Genomic DNA, 19,112 nt, shown 5'->3' with positions numbered 1-19,112 from the left:
CAGCACAGACACAGAACATTTCCATAATTGCAGAAAGTTTTATTGGACAGCATTGAACCTTTCTAGAATCTTTTAAAACTACTCAGTCATTGTTGCCTTGTTCACAATTCCCACCCCACCCCCACCCCCCGCAACTTTGTATAACTCTTCCAGCAAACTCTGAGAAGTATAACTATAACGGTCAAAACCAACACTGTCTCTTCACCTTATCTCCTCACCAGAGTCCTCCCCTCCTTCCCCCCACACTCTACCTCTCTTTCACACACTCTCCAGTGCCACCAATTTCCACCCTTTGGTCTATATTGAAGGACCCAGGGCTGCCCTCAGGGATCCAAGGACCAGTCTAGAACCTTCTCTTGGATAACACTGACATGGGAGCTTCCTCATTCTGGGCAACAGGATCCCAATATGCAAAAGAAGATTGGAGTAGATCAGATTTCACAAACTGGTGGTCTGTGAGCTAAATCTGGCCTGCATATGTGTTCAGTTTGACCTACCTGATTTTTTTTTTTTTTGCCTTTACTTTAAGGAAGGAGAGATAAGGAGATATCACATTTTAGAAGCATTACAGCTTCTCTTGGCAAATCAGATTTGTTCACCTCACATTGGGCTCGTTTCCCCACATGGCAGTCACTGGCTGATGCTGAGTAACTTCTACCCCCTTTAGGTCAGGCCCCTGCCCTTCAGTTCACCACAGTCTGCACCACTCTCCGCCACCTTGTGTGTGGCTCATTGTTCTCATCTCCATGACCTTCTGGCATTTGAATCTGTTCATCTGAAAGGATCATTTCAAAGGTTTCATCAGTTACTTTCCACCTATGATTTCAAACATGTGGGTGCTCTGTCCCCAGGGACAGTGCAGTGGTTCTTTGGACCTAGGACTATATGGTGTGACGAATAGGAATGAATTAATTTTCAAGGAATGCCCAGTCCCTGTTGGAAACTTCATCTATTAGCAGCATTGAAAAGTTTTGGGCTGGTCTAATATTCTCCCGAATTTGAGTATCTTCAAACCTATGCCATCTTCTTCCCGAGGTAACATATTCTTGGCCTCTAGAGAAATGATACTTAGATTTTGAGGTCACAGATCACTTTGAGAATTTGATAAAAGCTATAGACTTAGTAAGGGTGGAAATATACACATAATTTTCATACAGTTTCGGGGGTACAAATAAAACCCATCTCTGACTCTTCCAGGAGTCCTGAGACATTAGTTCAGAATCTCAGTTCTGGAGACTTCCAGTTAAAGTAGGAGATTGGACACATGCATCAGCTCCATTCTCCCCCAAAACCTAACCTAAAATGATGAGTTAAGGGCATTTAAAGCATACACTTAAGATGATGAAGAGAATGAGAAAGGAGACAATTGCAAAAAAAAGGACACTGGAAAGCAAATAGATAAGAGGTAATTGATTTGAGAGACTCAAAAAAGCTGAATCCTAAGTCAGCACTGGGGAGAGCTGATAAGGAAACTGAAATGCACAGCAGATTCCCTAAAAGACTTTGGAAGGGATAGTAGCACACATCTCTGGAGTTAAGACGAAGCTGCAAATGGGTGGCTTGGTTGAGAATTTGTTTAAGAAGCAATCAGACCCTCAGATTACCTCACCCACTTGGCACAAGCAGGCAACTGCCTCACCCAAACCTGGCAGAATACTGGTAATTTATTCACAAGAAAAAAATGTTTTTTAAAAGTCATTGTATTTGAGACACCAACCATAGTTAAGGGTGGGAAACCATAATGAAAACAGAGGAATTACGTGAAATTTTACATTCTAAATGTTGAAAACCCCATTCCTTTCCCTCACTCAGCACCTTGGACATCAGCTACCAGACATATACCCTCCAAACAGGAAATTGAGAGAATCAGCCAGTCCAAAAAAGAAAAAAAACAAAAACAAAAAAACCCCTGCCATTAGACAACCCCAAGATCCCAAGGAAACAGCCCAACCAGGTCATTCTAGACAGAAAACCAAAGTAAACAAGGCCAGCTGAGATGTGCAGAGCTTCCAATCAATGTTTTACCCAATTAAAGAAACAATACCTACTACAAGGCACAGAGACCAGAACAGTGCTTTAATTTTTTTGAAAATAAAAGCACTTTGGAGGAAATAGACTCTGAGGGAAGAAGAAATTAAAGAGAAACTATTATCAATTTAATATTTATCAATATTAGAGATATAACTGAATAGCACTCAGAGCTATAATTAAAAAGATGGCATCCACGAAACAAGAAAAATATTTTTTCCTCAATTTAAAGAACAAAAGATCTATTAGATTTATTTTTTAATGATAGGAGAAATTTAAAACTCAGTAGAAGGTTTGAAATATAAAATGTAAGAAAACATCACACAAAAGAACAAAAAGACAAAGAGAAAAACAGTAGAGAAATGATAAATAAATCAAGAAATCAATACAGATGGCCCAATATCAAAACAATAGGCATTCAGAAATATGAAAATATAAAGAAAAAACACCCAGGAAACTTCAAAGAAATAATGCAAGAAAACTTCCTGTAATAAAAATTGTGAATGTCAAGATTGAAAATTGCTCAGCAGGGACTTCCCTGGTGGCACAGTGGTTAAGAATCTGCCTGCCAATGCAGGGCACACGGGTTTGAGCCCTGGTCCGGGAAGATCCCACATGCCGCAGAGCAACTAAGCCCATGTGCCACAATTATTGAGCCTGCACGCCACAACTACTGAGCCCGCGAGCCACAACTACTGAAGCCTGTGCGCCTAGAGCCCGTGCTCCGCAACAAGAGAAGCCACCGCAATGAGAAGCCCGTGCACCGCAACGAAGAGTAGCCCCCGCTCAACCAACTAAAGAAAGCCCGCGTACAGCAATGAAGACCCAACGCAGCCAAAAATAAATAAATAAATAAATTTATAAAAATAAAATAAAATAAAGATAGTGAGGTAAATAGCAAAAGAACCAGCTGGAAGCGTTGAAAGCTGGAAGACAGTTCTTTATCAAACCAAGTCTTACTGAACTATTTGAATCTTGGAACTATGGACACATATAACTTTTATTTTAAAAAGAAATTAAAAAGAAAAGAAATCTTGCTCTGACTCTTGGGAAAAACATAAGCATCACCTAGTTCCTAACTAATCTCAATCCTAGAACACAACCTTTGACCCTATTGGCATCAAACCTCTCATCCTTCAGAAAAGAAGCAGCTCTTCTTACACTCTCCTCACCTTAGGAAACCATTTAAACTGGGTTTAAACTCTGAGGAGTCCAGCTGCATACAGCTCAGCAGTTAGTTTGTTCTGGAGAAAAGGCATCCATCTCAACACGGCGTGTACAAAGAGGAGGGCCATGTAAAAGCTGGATTCATGCAACTGGTGGCCCACGGGAGACAGAGGGAGGGGCGCCATCGGTGTCATGATCTGGTGCGGTTGCCAGGAACACACACGTTCCTCTCCACTTGACTATTACTTCCACTTGTCATTGTTTTCAAAAAATCATAGTCAAGTTCCACAACTTGTTACCAACCGATGTGATGCAAAATCACCAGGCTTTGGAGGTTATTTTCTGTCTCTTCTTTTCAGCGCCATGACTTTTCTCCCTGAAGAGGAGGGCAGGGGTGGGGGGAGAGGAGAACAGTATTAACAGGTTACATAGTATGCTAACAGAGACATTCAGAAACTTTAGGACTGGTTCTCAAACACTGGAGACAGGTAAAGGTCGGGTTAACTTGGTCGACACCTAACAAAGATACTGGTCCTGAATCCCAGGAACGAGATATCCTAGTCCCCAGTTTGAGTGTAAGCTCCATGGGGGAGAGGTCTGAGTCCCGAGTTTTTTGCTGAATCCCCAGCATCTTGAGCAAGGCCTGTCACAGAGTAATAACATAAATATTTGTTGAACTAGCTCATTATATTTCTAGACCTCAGCTGTTTATTTTTTTTTATTGAAGTGTAGTTGATTTACAATGTTGTGTTAAATACTGCTGTATAGCAAAGTGATTCAGTTATACATATATATATACGTTCTCTTTTTTTATATTCTTTTCCATTATGGTTTATCATAGGATATTGAATATAGTTCTCTGTGCTATACAGTAGGACCTTGTTGTTTATCCATCCTACATGTAATAGCTTACAGCTGCTAACCTCAAACTCCCACTCCATCCCTCCCCCAGCCGCCGCCCCCCCCCCTTGGCAATCACCAGTCTGTTCTGTATTAGACCTCAGCTATTTCTGACAAAACCAAACATCTCCACGGAAACCAGAAGAGACCCCATTTTTCTTCAATTTTTTGGTCAACTTGAGCTAGACATAGCACAGTATTCTTAATCATTTTTATAATTGTATTTATTTTATGTTGGGTCAAATGAAGATCTTTAGAAGCTTGAAACCCTGAATACTTTATGTTACCCATTCTTCTGTATGAAATTTAAAACACTATCTCATAAAACACATGGGAGGAAGTCCAGCACCCTTTTGAACTTGACAACAAGGATGATTTTCTTTTCTTTTTATTTTACTTTTTTATTTATTTATTTATTTTTTGGCCACGTGGCTTGTGGGATCTTAGTTACCTGACCAGAGATTGAACCCGCACACCTCCCCCACCCCCAGCAGTGGAAGCTTGGAGTCCTAACCATTGGACTGCTGGGGAATTCCCAGGATGCTTTTTTAAATATCAAATACTGAAGTCTTCCAAAACATCCTTCGTTATTTTGGGATGTCTTTCCTTTGCAAGTACCCAAAGTGCATGTTTAGACTGCCTTTTGGTAACTGAGCCCTGGCTCAGAGCGTTCTACATAGTCTGTTGCCTCTGGAGGGTTCAAGGGTCCAGATGAAAAACTTAAAAAACAGTAACCAGTCCTTGCAAGCACTTTGACACTGTGATCAGGGAAAGGGAGACAGGGAGAGAAAGAACTGAAGGAACAAAAGAAAAGAAGCTTTTTTTTTTAAGGGGGAAAAGGTGGGAGAGAACACAAAGCCATGCCGGTAGGCAAAAGGCAGGCAGGGCCCCAGTCTGGTCCCTACTGTACAAATAACCGCTCCTCGGTGACACTCCCATTCTCCCCTGAAGTCTCTAGTGACCCCCTCTGCTCACACTCAGGCGGTCAAATGTTGTCAGGTTCTTCTAATACACTAAGTCGATAAAGGACCAGAGCCTGACGTTTTTATTTTTGTTAGTTTCAAGTATATATCTTGGCATTCCAAAAGGCAAATGCAAAGGACAAATATTTTTAAGTAATATTTACTTCCCATGCTCCTTTAAGGGAGTTGTACATTCTTTTATGAGATAGTTCCTTTATATTTTTCACTGGAGGTGAAATGGACAACCATCTAGAGCAGCACTGGCTCTCAGGCTGGAATGAGATGTCACCTCATTCAACCACACGTCTGATACTGAAATCCACCCCCAGTGTCACTCACTAAAATCTCTGTTCAGATCCTCCAACACAAGGACTCACAGTATATAGCCCACTCCTTGGACCACAGTGACTACCAAAGTCTTCTTTTTTCTCTGAAACTGAAATTTTTCCTCTCCGTGACTTTCATTTTCTATTTAGTGTACCCCTTGTGGCCCTGTAGAACAAGAGTAAGACTTCTTTCACATAAGAGTCCTACAGATTTTACCTTAAAAACATAAGTCCATCATCTTCTACAAGAGCAAGCATGGCACAGTGCAAAGAGGTCAGTTCTAGAGGCAGACAATCCTGGGCTTAACTCCTAAATGCTATCACTTATCAGTTGTGTGGCCTTGGACATTTCTAAAATATGGATTAAACTAGGCTTGTAAAACATCTTAGAAGGGGCAGCACCTTGAGTATAGGAATCTTCCATATCTTAAAATGTCATCCTTGCCTTCCTTCACCTTTGGGGGGAAGGGGTGTGGTCAGGAGGAAAATAAGTAAGAATCACTCATTCATAGACTTAGTGTCAAATATTTGTTAAATACCTATTATTCTAAAGTGATCAGTAGAGATGTTGCTTTTTTTTATTTAACATCTTTATTGTATTGGAGTATAATTGCTTTACAATGGTGTGTTAGTTTCTGCTGCATAACAAAGTGAAGCAGCTATATGCATACCTATATCACCAAATCCCCTCCTTCTTGCATCTCCCTCCCACCCTCCTTATCCCACCCCTCTAGGTTGTCTCAAAGCACTGAGCTGATCTCCCTGTGCTATGCAGCTGCTTCCCACTAGCTATCTGTTTTACATTTGGTAGTGTATATATGTCCATGCCACTCTCTCACTTCGTCCCAGCTTACCCTTCCCCCTCCCTGTGTGCTCAAGTCCGTTCTCTACGTCTGCATCTTTATTCCTGTCTTGCTCCTAGGTTCTTCAGAACCATTTTTTTTTTAGAGATGTTGCTTTTTTTACTGTTATATACTGAATATATTTTATACTATATATTTACTAAATTTCTTTTAGGTCTCATTTTTTGCCCTACAATAAAAAGGTTGCACTAGAATTTACTTTCAAACTAGGCTACATATCAGTGTGCAGAGTATGGCTGTAGCCAAAGGTTTTGGGTGTTGCAACAATTTACCCCATGGTAAGTAAGTTACCATAGCAATGGTGGACAGGGCAAAACAGTCACAGACATGTTGTTAATGGAATGTGAAATTTACACCACATTTAATGAAATCAGAATTGAAAGAAATTTCGTGTTTCAGGCTATATACCCAAACTCCAGTGCGAGGGCACTTTGGTGAGGAAAAAAAAAAAGTATAAGAAACATCTTCCTAACTCTGGGCAAATAATCAGAGACATGTGGAGAGATGGTGAAAAATATAGATCCCTGGGTCCCTAGAATGACAACATCATATTCTCCAGCCCGTGAATCTCTAAGAATTCATCTTGGCTCACGTTCTAGGATTCCATGCGTCTGACAGTGACAATATAAAACTTGAGTAAATATTATTAAAACTCTTTTTTGTGATGGAAAAAACCCTACTGTGACAGTCAAGAAATACAAACCTGCCCCTCGATGACCTAATAGCATTAGTAGAAGCATAGAGTCATACTACACAAAACCAAATGCAACAGTAAAGAACTGTCAGTGAAAAACTCAAGACGTAAAAGCTACAGAACAGAGGAATTAGGGGAAGGTGGTCAAAAGATTCAAACTTGCAGTTATAAGATAAATAAGTCCTGGGATGTAATGTACAACATGATGACTATCGTTAACAATACTGTATTGTATATTTGAAAGTTGCCAAGACAGTAGATGTTAAAAGCTCTTACCACAAGGAAAAAATATTGGAACTATGTAATGTAATAGCTGTTAACTAATCTTACTATGGTAATCATTTTGCAATATATACAAATATCAAATCATTATGTTGTACACCTTAAACTTATACAATGTTATAGGCCAATTATATCTCAATAAAACGGGGGGGGGGGAACCATAAAATAGACAGGAGAAATTCTGGTAAGTTGGAAATGGAAGAGTTGAAGTTGACATGACATTCTTATCATTTCACTTGAGCAATGTGACCAGTAATGCAGAACCTCAAGGTCTGAGTGAGCTCACAGCTGCAAACACTAACCCAAGTCGGAAGGTAGAAAAACTGAAGATCTGAGAGCAGACAACAGGAGCCCTGGTCAGCATTCTCTTATCTGTGGATTCCAGCCAGAGTTGGGACAGGCTTGGGTGCCCTGCCCAGCCCACAACTGCCTTCTGCTACCCACTGGGCTGAGTCTCCCCAGGCCTGCTGATGAACCGGCTTGGCTGAGCCAGAACTATTTAGTCTAACAAAATGTTTTAATTTCATCCTGCCTCCTATTCCCACCCTGCCTTTAAATTTTAAACTTACAAACTGTTGTTGTTTTTATTTTTCCATTAGGTGTTGTGTTTCTGCCACGTGGTTTTAGAAGCCTCAGTGCTTAGGAACCCAGGAACTAGGAACTAACCTTTCTTCCAGCACCACTTTGTACAACTATCCTTTTGAAAACAAAATAGAAAAATAAAATAAACCAAAACAAATACCAAATGTAAGACATGCGAATGTCTTTACATATAAGCTCACATAAAGTTACAGCTGACAGCTTCAGAAGTCATGTGGTCCAACCCTCTCATTTTACTGATAAGAAAAGAGGGGGCCAGAGCAGGGAAGCCCCCAGCTCAAAAATCTCAATTCTGGCTGTTGGAAGACTGGTAAAAAACACCTAGATTTTGACCCCTAATGTAGTGCTTTTTTCACTCCACCTCATTACCTCTTGGGAGACTGACTATTGATCTGAAAAATAATTTTGTCAAAGCCATTTGGAGTCTTTATCAACAATTGGCTCATAGTCTAATTAACACTTTATTTTTGCCTTCAGTAAAGTTCTTCCCAGTTTCCTAAACTGGTTTCAGTGTTTACGGGTATTTGACTGTAAATTCAGATAGTGACATAAAGAAAGAACTTTAGATCACCTAGTCCAAGGGGTCTTAACCTTGGACCAAAAACTCCTGGGTTGAACCCAGGGAATCCATGATTGAACTCCAGCAAGTTAGCAAAACTTTTGAGTGCACAGATGTGCATTTTTCTGGGTTAGAAAAAACAGTTTTCCTCAGATTCTCAAGGGAGTCCATGAACCCTCACCAAAACTGAACTACTACCTAGGTCAATTTCCTCATTAGAGTTGGGGAAACTGAGAAATGAATAGAGTTACCAAGGTCACGTAGAACAAAGTAAGGCCTGGAATTCAGAACTTTTTGTGTACCTTCCAAGAACCATGTGGCCTGTGCTCTGTATGCTGACCAGAGGTGATTCCAATTCTCCCAGTTAACTCTCTTCCAGTACAAGCTTTTTACTACAAGAGGAATTCACCGAGAGAATATGCAGGGCTCAATACAAATCCATCCTGCCCTGGGAACAATGGTTCCCTGTACCTCTCCAAGCAGCCAATCAGGACCACCACTTTGAACTTCTGTCAGAGATAGAATTTATTTCCCAAAGCACTTGGCTTCCTCACATGTGGGAGCTCAGCTGGAGTTTCTGTAGTCCGATGCTCAATCCCTAACCTTAGGTGGATTATTAAATCATTTCATCCATGTCTTCCCCAGATAGGCTGCTTTAAATTCTATTTGGAAGGCTAGAACTCAAATCAACCTATAAACACTCTTTATCTTTGTGAGTAGGCAGTTTTTATATATTTGTGGTGTCCACATATCCAAATTAATTTTTGGTCACACACACACACACACACACACACACAAAAAAGAATCAGAATTTTCAACTGCCCATGCAGTTCGTACTTTTTAATTATTGATTTTATACAAAACTTCTTAGCATACTTGGTGTGGGGAGATTATTCAACATTGTTATATCTCTAGTTCTCTGATTTCATAGCAAGAAGTTAATGTACAATGACTAAGAAAGACAAATCAAGAAATGGCAGCCAATAAACCATCTCTGAAGTATACACAAGAAATTGATGTTATTTGCCTTCAACAAAGGGAACTGGGTAAGTTGGGTCAAGGGTGAGAGAAAGACTTTTCACTGTAAATCTTCTAATTCTTTTGAATTTGAATCATGTATTATTTAATCAAAATCTTAACATTTCTTAAAATTCTTAATAATATTCAAATAAATCTTGAATTTTAAAAATATCTTTATTGGAGTATAATTGCTTTACAATGGCGTGTTAGTTTCTGTTGTATAACAAAGTGAATCAGCTATACATATACATATACCCCCATATCTCCTCCCTCTTGCGTCTCCCTCCCACCCTCCCTATCCCACCCCTCTAGGTGGTCACAAAGCACGGAGCTGATCTCCCTGTGCTATGCTGCCGCTTCCCACTAGCTATCTATTCTACATTTGGTAGTGTATATATGTCAATGTCACTCTCTCACTTCGTCCCAGCTTACACTTCCCCCTCCCCCTGTCCTCAAGTCCATTCTCTACATCTGCGTCTTTGTTCCTTTCCTGCCCCTAGGTTCTTCAGAAACTTTTATTTTTTTTAGATTCCATATATACGTGTTAGCATACGTAAAGCTTGAATTTTAAATAGTGCTAAATATATATTATTTAGATATAATTAACTTCCAAAAGAAACAGCTAAAAGTGGCTAAGGAGAGCGTTGGTCATTTTGCCCTTCTGTATTCAATTTTTTAACCATGTGCATAAATTACTTGGACAAAATGTAAAACTAATTAAAAGAGAAAGAAAATCACCTCAACCAACTCGTTTTATATGTAAAGAAACTCAGGCCACTGGGGTGGGAGAGACTAGTTTCCCACGGTGGCAGAGCTGGGATGCCACTCAGGTGGCTGTGTCTCAGGTCAGAGCCTTCCTTAACATGGAGTGGCTGGTGTCCAAATGCCTTCTTCTTATTGTTATTATTAATATTATTAGATTAAGACATTTTAAGAATATTTGAATAAAATTGACCTCTCCTCATTCTGATCCTCTGTGCTAATAACTGTACCCTTTTTTATTCATTCAATTACAAGCAAATTGACGGGAGACATTTATATGAGGCAGCTTAAACCCCAGCTAATGGAGTGCCTAATGACTAATTGATCAGATCGCAACCCAGAGAGCAACTCTGAGTGGCCTAAAGGAATTTATGCAATTAGTTTAGGTTTTGTAGAAATTGAGTGCATATGAAAGTAAGCTTTCTATGGTCTTGATTTATGAGGGCTGGACATTAACTCTTATCTGCCAAGAGGTGAGCTGCTTAGCAAAGCCCCAGGCATTGGGGAGCACTGTCACGGCGGGGATGTTGGGTCTTGGAGCTGGGCTGATGGGGGGCAGGGGGTTTGTCAATAGAGGAAAGAGATATTGGCCTTAGGAGTGGGATTCGGGCAGAGAGCTCTTGAAATTATGGTGGTTCCCCCTCCCTATGTAATTCAAAGTAAAATCAATATAAAATCCTAACTATGTATAAAGAAGTCCAATGAAATTCTGATTTTCCCAGGATGAACACTAGGATTTTTGTGGGTGTGAAATTCTAAAAGTGAAAAACTCAAAAGAGAGAGAATGCTGTTTCGGTACCCGTTTGCCTCCCGTGCCGGACTGGGCCGGACTGGGTTGAGGGACGGAGCAGAGAACTGACGTCTTACGGAGATAGGTACTCCGCGCGCTGAGGACCGGAGGCACGGCCGGGGGCGGGGGAATGGGGGGGAGGAGGGGAGGGCTCGCGGGAGCAGCCTGGGACCGGCGGCCACTCCCCTCTCCGAAACGCCCCGCCCAAAGTCCAGGGGGCTCCAGGCCCGGAACGCAGCAGAAGTCTCCTCCGGAGGCGCCGGGCGGAGCCGGGCGAACCCTGACCCCCTGGGGGAGCCCAGGGAGCCGGGCCGGTGCGGAAGCGCCGTCGCGGGGCGGAGGGAAACCTGACCTGATCGGAAAAGAGCGATCAAAGGGGAGACTAATTTGTCCGCTGGGGTCCTCGCTGGCTCCGTCTGCCCGCCGGGCGGGTTACCGCGGGGGCTCCCGCCGCTCAGTGGAAGAGAAGAAAGAAGGGAAAAGGGCTCTGGGCTCGCCCCGGGGACGCGGCCTGCCTCGCTCCTGCACTTTGGGGCCAGACTTCCGTGCCTGAGAGGTCCGAGGGAAGCTGAGGGCGGGTGTGTGGGAGATAAGTAAACAGACGGACACAGAAAGGAACAGAGACGTGAGAGGCGCAGAACCGCGAGGGGGAGACCCGCAGAGATGGAGCCCCCCAGAACCCGGCGAGGAGAGCGGGCATCCTCGGCTTCCGCCACCTCCTCTGCGCCCCTGGCGTCTCCAGCCAAATCCGACGCGCCTGCTTCGCCCCCACCCTTGGCGGCCCCCCTCCCCTGCCCCTCGCCAGGGTCGAGTCTCACTCGGGGACGGGTGAAGCGAATCGGCAGGTTTCTGCCAGATCTCTCCACCAAACAGCTAAGTTCACGACTTGCCCTGGGCAAGTCACATAAACACTCTGTGCCTCCAAGTTCTCATCTGTAAACTGGGCTTAAAAATGGTACCTACTCAACGGTGTTAAGGATTAATAAAACCAATGCATATAAAGTGCTTGGAACAAAACCTGACATACAGGAAGCCTTCAATACGTGTCAGATATCATTATTACTCATTTATCCAACAAATATTTGTGGAGCCCTCACTCTGTGTGCTGTCCTACACTCGATTCAAGGAGACGGGGTAACTGGGCCGACCTGGTTCTTGCTCGCCCCAAGCGCTTTTACTGCTCAATAAACAAACAGGGTGCTATCAAGGAGTAATAAGGACTCAGAAAGAAATTCAACGGCGTAGTTTGATAGCGTGACAGAGGAAAAGAACAATTTAAGGTAGAAGGAGTCTGCCCGCCCTTCTCTGGGCCTCAGCCTGTCCTTCAGTGAAAAGAGACGCTCTTCGCTCTGCGTCTTGGCGGACGCATTCTAACCCCGGGGCCCAATGGTGGGTGCAGGGCGGGGAGAACGAGCCAGGGACCTCATCCTCAGCGCCTCCTCTGCCCGCTGGAGCCCCGCCCCTCCGGGGGAAGCGCTGCGCGGAGTCTCGAGCTGTCACTGACAGTTGATGTTTGCCAGCATGCTACAGAGGAGGAAGGCTTGAGTCCACAGAACTGCCAGAGGGTCAAGCCTCTTAGTAGGAACTACATAATCGCGCCATGGACTCCTGGGAAGCGAATTCCTCGTTCCTTCCGTCATGGGATGAACAGAATGCAAAGAATTTTCTTTTATGCTTTCTAGCTTGCCTCTGACAGAGGCATCTCTCACTACTCTCATTTTGTACATAACAGATGACGGCTTACAGAGGAAAAATGTTAATCCCACCTGACTCCAAATCCTGAAATTTGCCACTGCGACGTAATCTCTCATTTTTCTGAGTATAAGTAATATTTTAAAGAGAGTATCCATTAATGCCTACTATGTGTCAGGCATTCTGGGCTTCTGTGATTTCATTTACTCATCAAAGCAACCCTGAAAGACAGTCATTTTTTTTTCCAATTTCACAGATGGAGGCACCGAGGCTCAGAGTGGTAAAGTCACATAGTCAAGTAAGAGATGGAGTAGGTATTCCACCCTAGGTCTCTCCACTCCAGAGCTGGAGCAGTTTACATCTCAGCAGGAAAGTAAAATAACCCAGGCTCATAGTAGGGCCAAGAGAGGGTCAGGCACACTCAGCAGGCCAGAGGTCACACCCTGATCCTAGAGATTCCTCTTCAAGTTTCTAAGGGCCCATGTCAAAGAGTACCCCATCTCTACCCATGATCACCACAGAGTGAGGCAAGGCCTCTTCTAATTTAAATAGGAAGGAAACTGGCTGTCTTTAAATGGAAGCTTGATATGCAGACCCTTAGCCCTGGCCCTACTCCTGACTTGTTTATTCTTGACGGCCTCTGTTTTTCCCTGTAGTCCCCAGAATCCAGAGAGGATTGGGCTAGAGGGGGTCCTTCCATTTTACAAAACAAAACCTCATTCATTGATTCAACAGATATGTATTGTCTGCCACTCTGAGCCAGACCCTGAGCTGGCATTAAGCATGAAACAGACAAAACTCACACTACCAGAGGCACACAGACAGAGGAAGCTCCTGGCCAGAGATCACACAGCCTGGACCCAGGAGCCCAGGGTTCCTACCTCCACATTCTGCCTCTCAGGGCTTCAGCTGTGCTGGCTTGTGTATGCCTGGCTCATTCCAAGTCAGGCCCTGGTTCCAGCCAGGCAGGGGCCTAGAAGCCTTGCTCTGGTCCACAGATGACTCTCAAAGTCCCATCATGAGAGGCCAAATGCAGCTTTCCATAAAAGCAGCCCTGAACATTGGCCTCACGTTCCCTTGGCACAGTCTAAAGAAACCCCCAGCTGGGCCTTAGGCAGTGAATGCTGCAAGTTGATGAGACTTGGGAAAAGAAAATCTGCTCCAGAATGCTTTTCAATTACTCTTCAGAGTAATTTTTGTGCGGTTGTACAGCCATCAGCAGAGGCTTAGAGAGGTGATGTGACTTGCCCAAGGTCACACGATTAGGAAATGACCCACCAGGATGCAAATCAGGCCTGCGTGAATCCCAAACCGTCTGGTACCCAGACCCCCGCCCCCGCCACGCAAACACACACACACACACACACACACACCCCTTGAGAAGTCTGTGCCTCCACCGGACGAGTGGCAGAGGCGACTGAACAGTTTCAGAGAAACCACAGCTCCCAACGCTTCCTGAGAGAGCGCAACGAGAGAAGCAGCGGCGCCTGCCCGGCGCGCTCAGGGGTGGGAGAGGGTGGGGCGCTCCGTGGACCTGGCCGCAGCTCCCGCCGGCAGGTAGAAACTGGTCAAAGTACTCGTGCGCGCAGACGGTCCCGGACGTCTGAAGCGGATGACGCCCAAACGCGCGGCTCCAACTCACAACCCTGCCGGGCCACTACTGACGCAGACCTTGCATTCAGGCGACTCATCTCACCCTCTCCAAAAAAAAGCCTCCCAAACTTTTGAGGTTATTAATAAAACAAATGAATAAGCAAATATATAATAGCGGGGAACTTCTCGAAAAGTAGATGGAGGCGGATATCGGGTTCTTCCCCGGGCCAAAAAAGCCGAAGGCCCTTACCTGCAGGAAACCTCCCAGCCCGCAAAGGCGCTTCTGTCTGGAGCACTTCGCTTCGGCGCGCGGGACGCTCACGGCCACCTCATCTGCAGCCCGGCTGGGCTCTGGCCCTGTGTTTTATACCACTATAGGCAATTAATATTGCATCAGCCGTATTTTAAATTTTCAAAACCCACAATATAATGTAATGGCATAAGGGCATTTATTATTAAAGGACACCCGATGGAGAGGGAGGTGGAGGAATCGCTGGGGCTGTTGCGCAAGGCGGGGGCGACAGGGTGAGACCCAGGGGCTGGGGATGATCCCCAGGTTCGGTTTTGCAGTAGGGGGGCGTACCGCGCGGAGGGGAGACCCGCTCTGCTTCGAATTTCAGTCCAGAGGTGATGACGCAGAGTTCTTTGAAGACACAGTGGGGAAATGTACAGACGACTCCAGGACTTGGAACATTAATTTTTAAATCATGAAGGTGTTTCTGCGTCTCACAGATAAGATTTCCTCCCCCTTTTAGAGTATGTGGAAGAGAGAGAAGGAAACGGGCATCTGTTGAGCACCTACTGTGTATAGGCACTAGGCCAGGATCTTTGCAGCAAATATCTCATTATCCATCCTCCCCACCCCCACCCCCCGCCACACACACACACACAGAAGCCTAGATAGACTGTGGAATAACCTCCTGGGTGACAATTCCAAATGAATTTCTGAAGTGACCCCGAGGAAGTCCAAAAGACTCTGTCCCAGCAAAGAACATTTTCTTCCCTTTTTGCATCTCTCTCCTCACCTCCCATCTAGCTGTTTGAATCTTTTAAAATAATAATGTTTCCCGAGAAAAGCCAAGCACTACCAGACACCTTAAATAAATAATCTTACTTAGTCCTGACAATAGCCTTGTAAGTATTCGCATCTTCATGCTGCAGACAACCGATGGAGACTCAGAGAAGTTACACTCACTTCAGGATCGTTCAGCCAGTGAGTGGAGGTACTGCGGGCTCCTACTCCCATCAGTCAGGCCTAAAAGTTTTCTGTCTGAGTCAAGTTGAGCAAATAGAAGCTGAGAGATTAGCACGTGGGAAGCGTGGAGGAAGGGCCTGGAAACCCTGAGGTCCGGGGAGGATCTGGGTGAGAAGATGAGGCAGCCAGGAAAGAGGAGCAAGGAGAGAAGATTGCAGGAGACTGGCCTCCCGGAAATGACAGTCCAGCCCTTTGGGGTTCTTACTTTTAAATCCTTTCCAAGACTAGTTCTCCTTAATCTCTGAGAAAGAAAAAACACTGCAATTCGGGTTGAAAAATAAAGCATTTATTTTAGGAGTTAATTCAAGGGGTAAAGAGAGAAGGAAACAATATTTTATTTGTATCTATTCGGACAACGAAACCAAAGGTCACACAGCAACACGCAAATTACATGAAGCAACGAAAGAAAACATGTGACGGGGCCAGAGGGACTGGGGTGAGAAAGATCCAGGCCGGGGTTTCGCCCCTCTTTCCGTTCAAAACTATGAGTGAACCTCCACCGAGAGGTTGGGGGATGGAAAGACGTAGAGTTAAATAAATAACAGTAAATAACGGTGCTAACAATAATAATAAAAGCACAATGAGGTGAGACATGTTAGAAGGACTTGCATATGATTCGGAAAAGTTACAGTTACTTTCGTTCGAGCAGCTGCCTCTACGCAGCTGCTCTGGGAGTCTGGCTGGGGTCAGAGTCCTCAGTCCGATTGCTACCAATCCCCTGCTTTCCTGCAGGCGGTCATCACCCCTCAAACTGCTGTCATTACCCAGCAGATCGTGGCGGACGGGCCACAGCAGGGGCCGGCTGCTGCTTGCAAACCAGCTACAGGATCCCTCCCACCCCATCCCAGCATTTTCAGTCGCTGAATTGGGCCCACCTTTTCTGGAGCCCACCTTATGGTGGAGAACAGCTCGGAGCCCGCTACTCCCCGAACATTTTCCCTGAACCTAATCTATGCTACCTTAGAGAATTTACAACAAACCAAAGGATGAAATGGATAAAATTTAGGTGACGAAGGGAGTATAAGGCTATCCTTTGGAAACATACATGTATTTTATATACTCTAAATAAATCTCCAGTACATGTTTGTGCCCCACTTAGACTCTGTGTTATTCCTTATCGCTTCCTTCCCATCCCTTCACCCCTTGTCTAATCGCGCTTAGTAAAGTGGTGCCTTCACCCCAGAGTCGTGCGTTCGGGCCAGTTGACCATCCCCTGCGTTTCGGCTCTCGCCGTGAGGTCGCGCAGTCGCGTGCGCTAGGGCGATTTTCAGCACCACGGACAGCACAAGCCCCTCCAGGCCTGCCTTTCATGAATTTTTTTCTTAGCGCCCAAACTTTTCTGATGGGAATAGAAAGAAAAGAATGGAAAAGAGAAGGCCGGGAGGCAACCAGGTGGGATAAAGGGGAAAGTCTGTGACTTCGGGGGAGAGAACCTGACCTGCCAGGAGACGTCTCGGAGCCCCCATAACCGTGCCCCCCAACTCCAGGGGGACATACACTCAGCTCTCCCGGCCCCGGACGCTGCGCCCCGCAGCAGTCAGTGGACAGCCGAGTACTTCATTCGTTTCTGTTTCTGTCTTTGGTTACAGAACCAGACCCTCACCACGTTCTTTTTAAGGTCCAGTTTTTCGGCGATGGCCGCGATCTTTTCGGATGAGGGCCGCGGCTGGATAGCGAAGTAGGCCTCCAGCGAGCGCTTCTCCGGTGCCGCGATAGACGTGCGTTTGCGCTTCCTCTCACTGCCGTTGAAGAGCTCCGGCTTGCTGTTTTTCTCTCGGTAGGCGGCCTCGGCTTCCTCCAGCCAGGCCTGGAGCACCGGCTTGAGGGCGATCATGTTGTTGTGCGAAAGAGTGAGAGACTCAAACCTGCAGATGGTGCTCTGGCTGAGCGAGCCGACGCCGGGGATCTTGAGGTTGGCTAGAGCCGCACCCACGTCCGCCTGGGTCACCCCCAGCTTGATGCGCCGCTGTTTGAAGCGCTCCGCGAAGGCCTCGAGCTCTCGCGGGTCCGACTCCACGTCGCTGAGGCACGCGGGCATGGTGCTATGAGGCGCCACGGCATGTGGGTGGCTCATGCCCATGGCCTGATGCAGGTGGCCCATGGCACCCAGGTGATGCGGGTGGATCTGTGCCGGCATCACCGAGTGCTCGGGGGCTCCCAAGCCGCTGACGCTCAGCGTGGGCGAGATGTGGTCTAGCAGGTCGCCCTCGAGGCCCTGGTGCACCGCGTGGTGCGGATGCGAGGTGAGGGTGGCCGGGTGGGAGATGGGCACGGTGGACGAAGTGGACGTGCAGGGCACGCTGCTCATGGTATGGTAGGTGGCGTCGGGCTTGAACGGATGGTTCTTGCCGTGGGAGACGATATCCACCGCCGCCAGAGCTTCGGCGCGTGCCAGCAGGCTCTCATCAAAGCTTCCAAATATATTACCCTGCAGCTGCAAGCGAGAAGGCGCACAGCACGGTCAGTGGGGAATACTGTCAACTCAGGATTAAAACACATTTTCAAGCAACCGAGATGCCTCTCCTCAAAGCCCAGGTCATAAAAATTAATACGGAGACAGAGGCTCTGCTGGAACAGACGTGTGGATCAGAGACATGAATGAGAGAGAGAGCGCGCCGGGAGAGAGCACGGGGGAGACAACGAGAGGGGTTCAGACAGCGGCGATTGTTCTGGGCGACATGAAAAAAACATGAACCAAGTGCCTGGCAGAAAATGTGCCTTAGAGCGGTAATTATGCTCCACTACGTACCTGCGGGGCTGGGAGACAGACTCGGCGCATGGCCTCAGAGCCGGAGTGGAGGCTGGAGAATTTGGGTTCTTGAAGCACCGGGTGCATGCCGAAAGGCTGTTTGGCGTTCATGGCCATCATCTTCGCGCGCCGGGCAGGGAGGCAGCGAGGGACATGGATCTTCTCGCTCGCTCGCTCGCCGCACTCCAAGTGAGCGCCGCTCAGCGCCCGCGCTCCCCTCGCCCTCTCGCTCGCTGCCTCCCCTCTCCCCCACCTGCTCCTTCACTCATCTTACAAGCAGCCTGCCAGGAAGGGCCCGGGCGCGCGCGCAGGCGTGTTCACGTGCCCGAGACTCGCAGGGGCGGCCCGGGAGGCGAGGCCAGGCAGCAGCTCTCCGCGCGGGCCCCCGCCGCCCCAGACGCAGCATTTATACCCTGGCCGGGCCGCGCCTCTCCCCGTCCGCCCCGCCCTGCCCGGCTCCAGCCCGCAGACCTTCCGGATTCTTTCTTCTTCTTCTCGGACCTTCTTTCCCCCAAAGTCCCAAACCTCTCCATCCTGTCCCAACTCTCATAACCCAGATAGAAGGGCGGCCGTGGGCCGGGAAGCTGACCACCCCCCCTACCCACCCCCCCCACCCCATACACACACTTTGCCCAGCTGCCGCCAAACTGCCCATTTCCAGGGCGCTCCTGGTCCCACGCCGGTGCGGTCCACCAGAGTCCGGCCCAGCCGCGCAGCGAAGGGGCGCCTCCAAGCTCCCAGACGGGCTCCGCGGAGGATGAGAAACTACCAGAATGAGCCCCAGGTGACCTCCACCTCCCGGGATGGAGGTGGGGAAAGTAACTGCCTGCCTAGTGCAGGAGGCCTGAAGTTTCCTCCCTGCACTTGTCT

At 46.6% G+C, this 19,112-nt stretch overlaps 1 protein-coding gene across 1 annotated transcript; it reads right to left on the bottom strand.

Annotated features, from left to right (window-relative positions):
• Positions 1-17,030: 17,030 nt before the first annotated feature.
• Positions 17,031-18,362, bottom strand: POU4F3 (POU class 4 homeobox 3). The gene is made up of 2 exons (XM_059917402.1): positions 18,243-18,362; positions 17,031-17,927 (listed from the first exon to the last, which is right to left on the bottom strand). Exons 1-2 carry the CDS (start codon positions 18,360-18,362, stop codon positions 17,031-17,033), a joined length of 1,017 nt encoding a protein of 338 aa, XP_059773385.1.
• Between the last annotated feature and the right edge of the window lie 750 nt (positions 18,363-19,112).

This window comes from Balaenoptera ricei, chromosome 3, assembly GCF_028023285.1.
Source record: "Balaenoptera ricei isolate mBalRic1 chromosome 3, mBalRic1.hap2, whole genome shotgun sequence".
Taxonomy (NCBI): Eukaryota; Metazoa; Chordata; class Mammalia; order Artiodactyla; family Balaenopteridae; genus Balaenoptera; species Balaenoptera ricei.
Note: the sequence above shows the minus strand (reverse complement) of the source record. Positions and strands in the feature narration are given on the sequence as shown.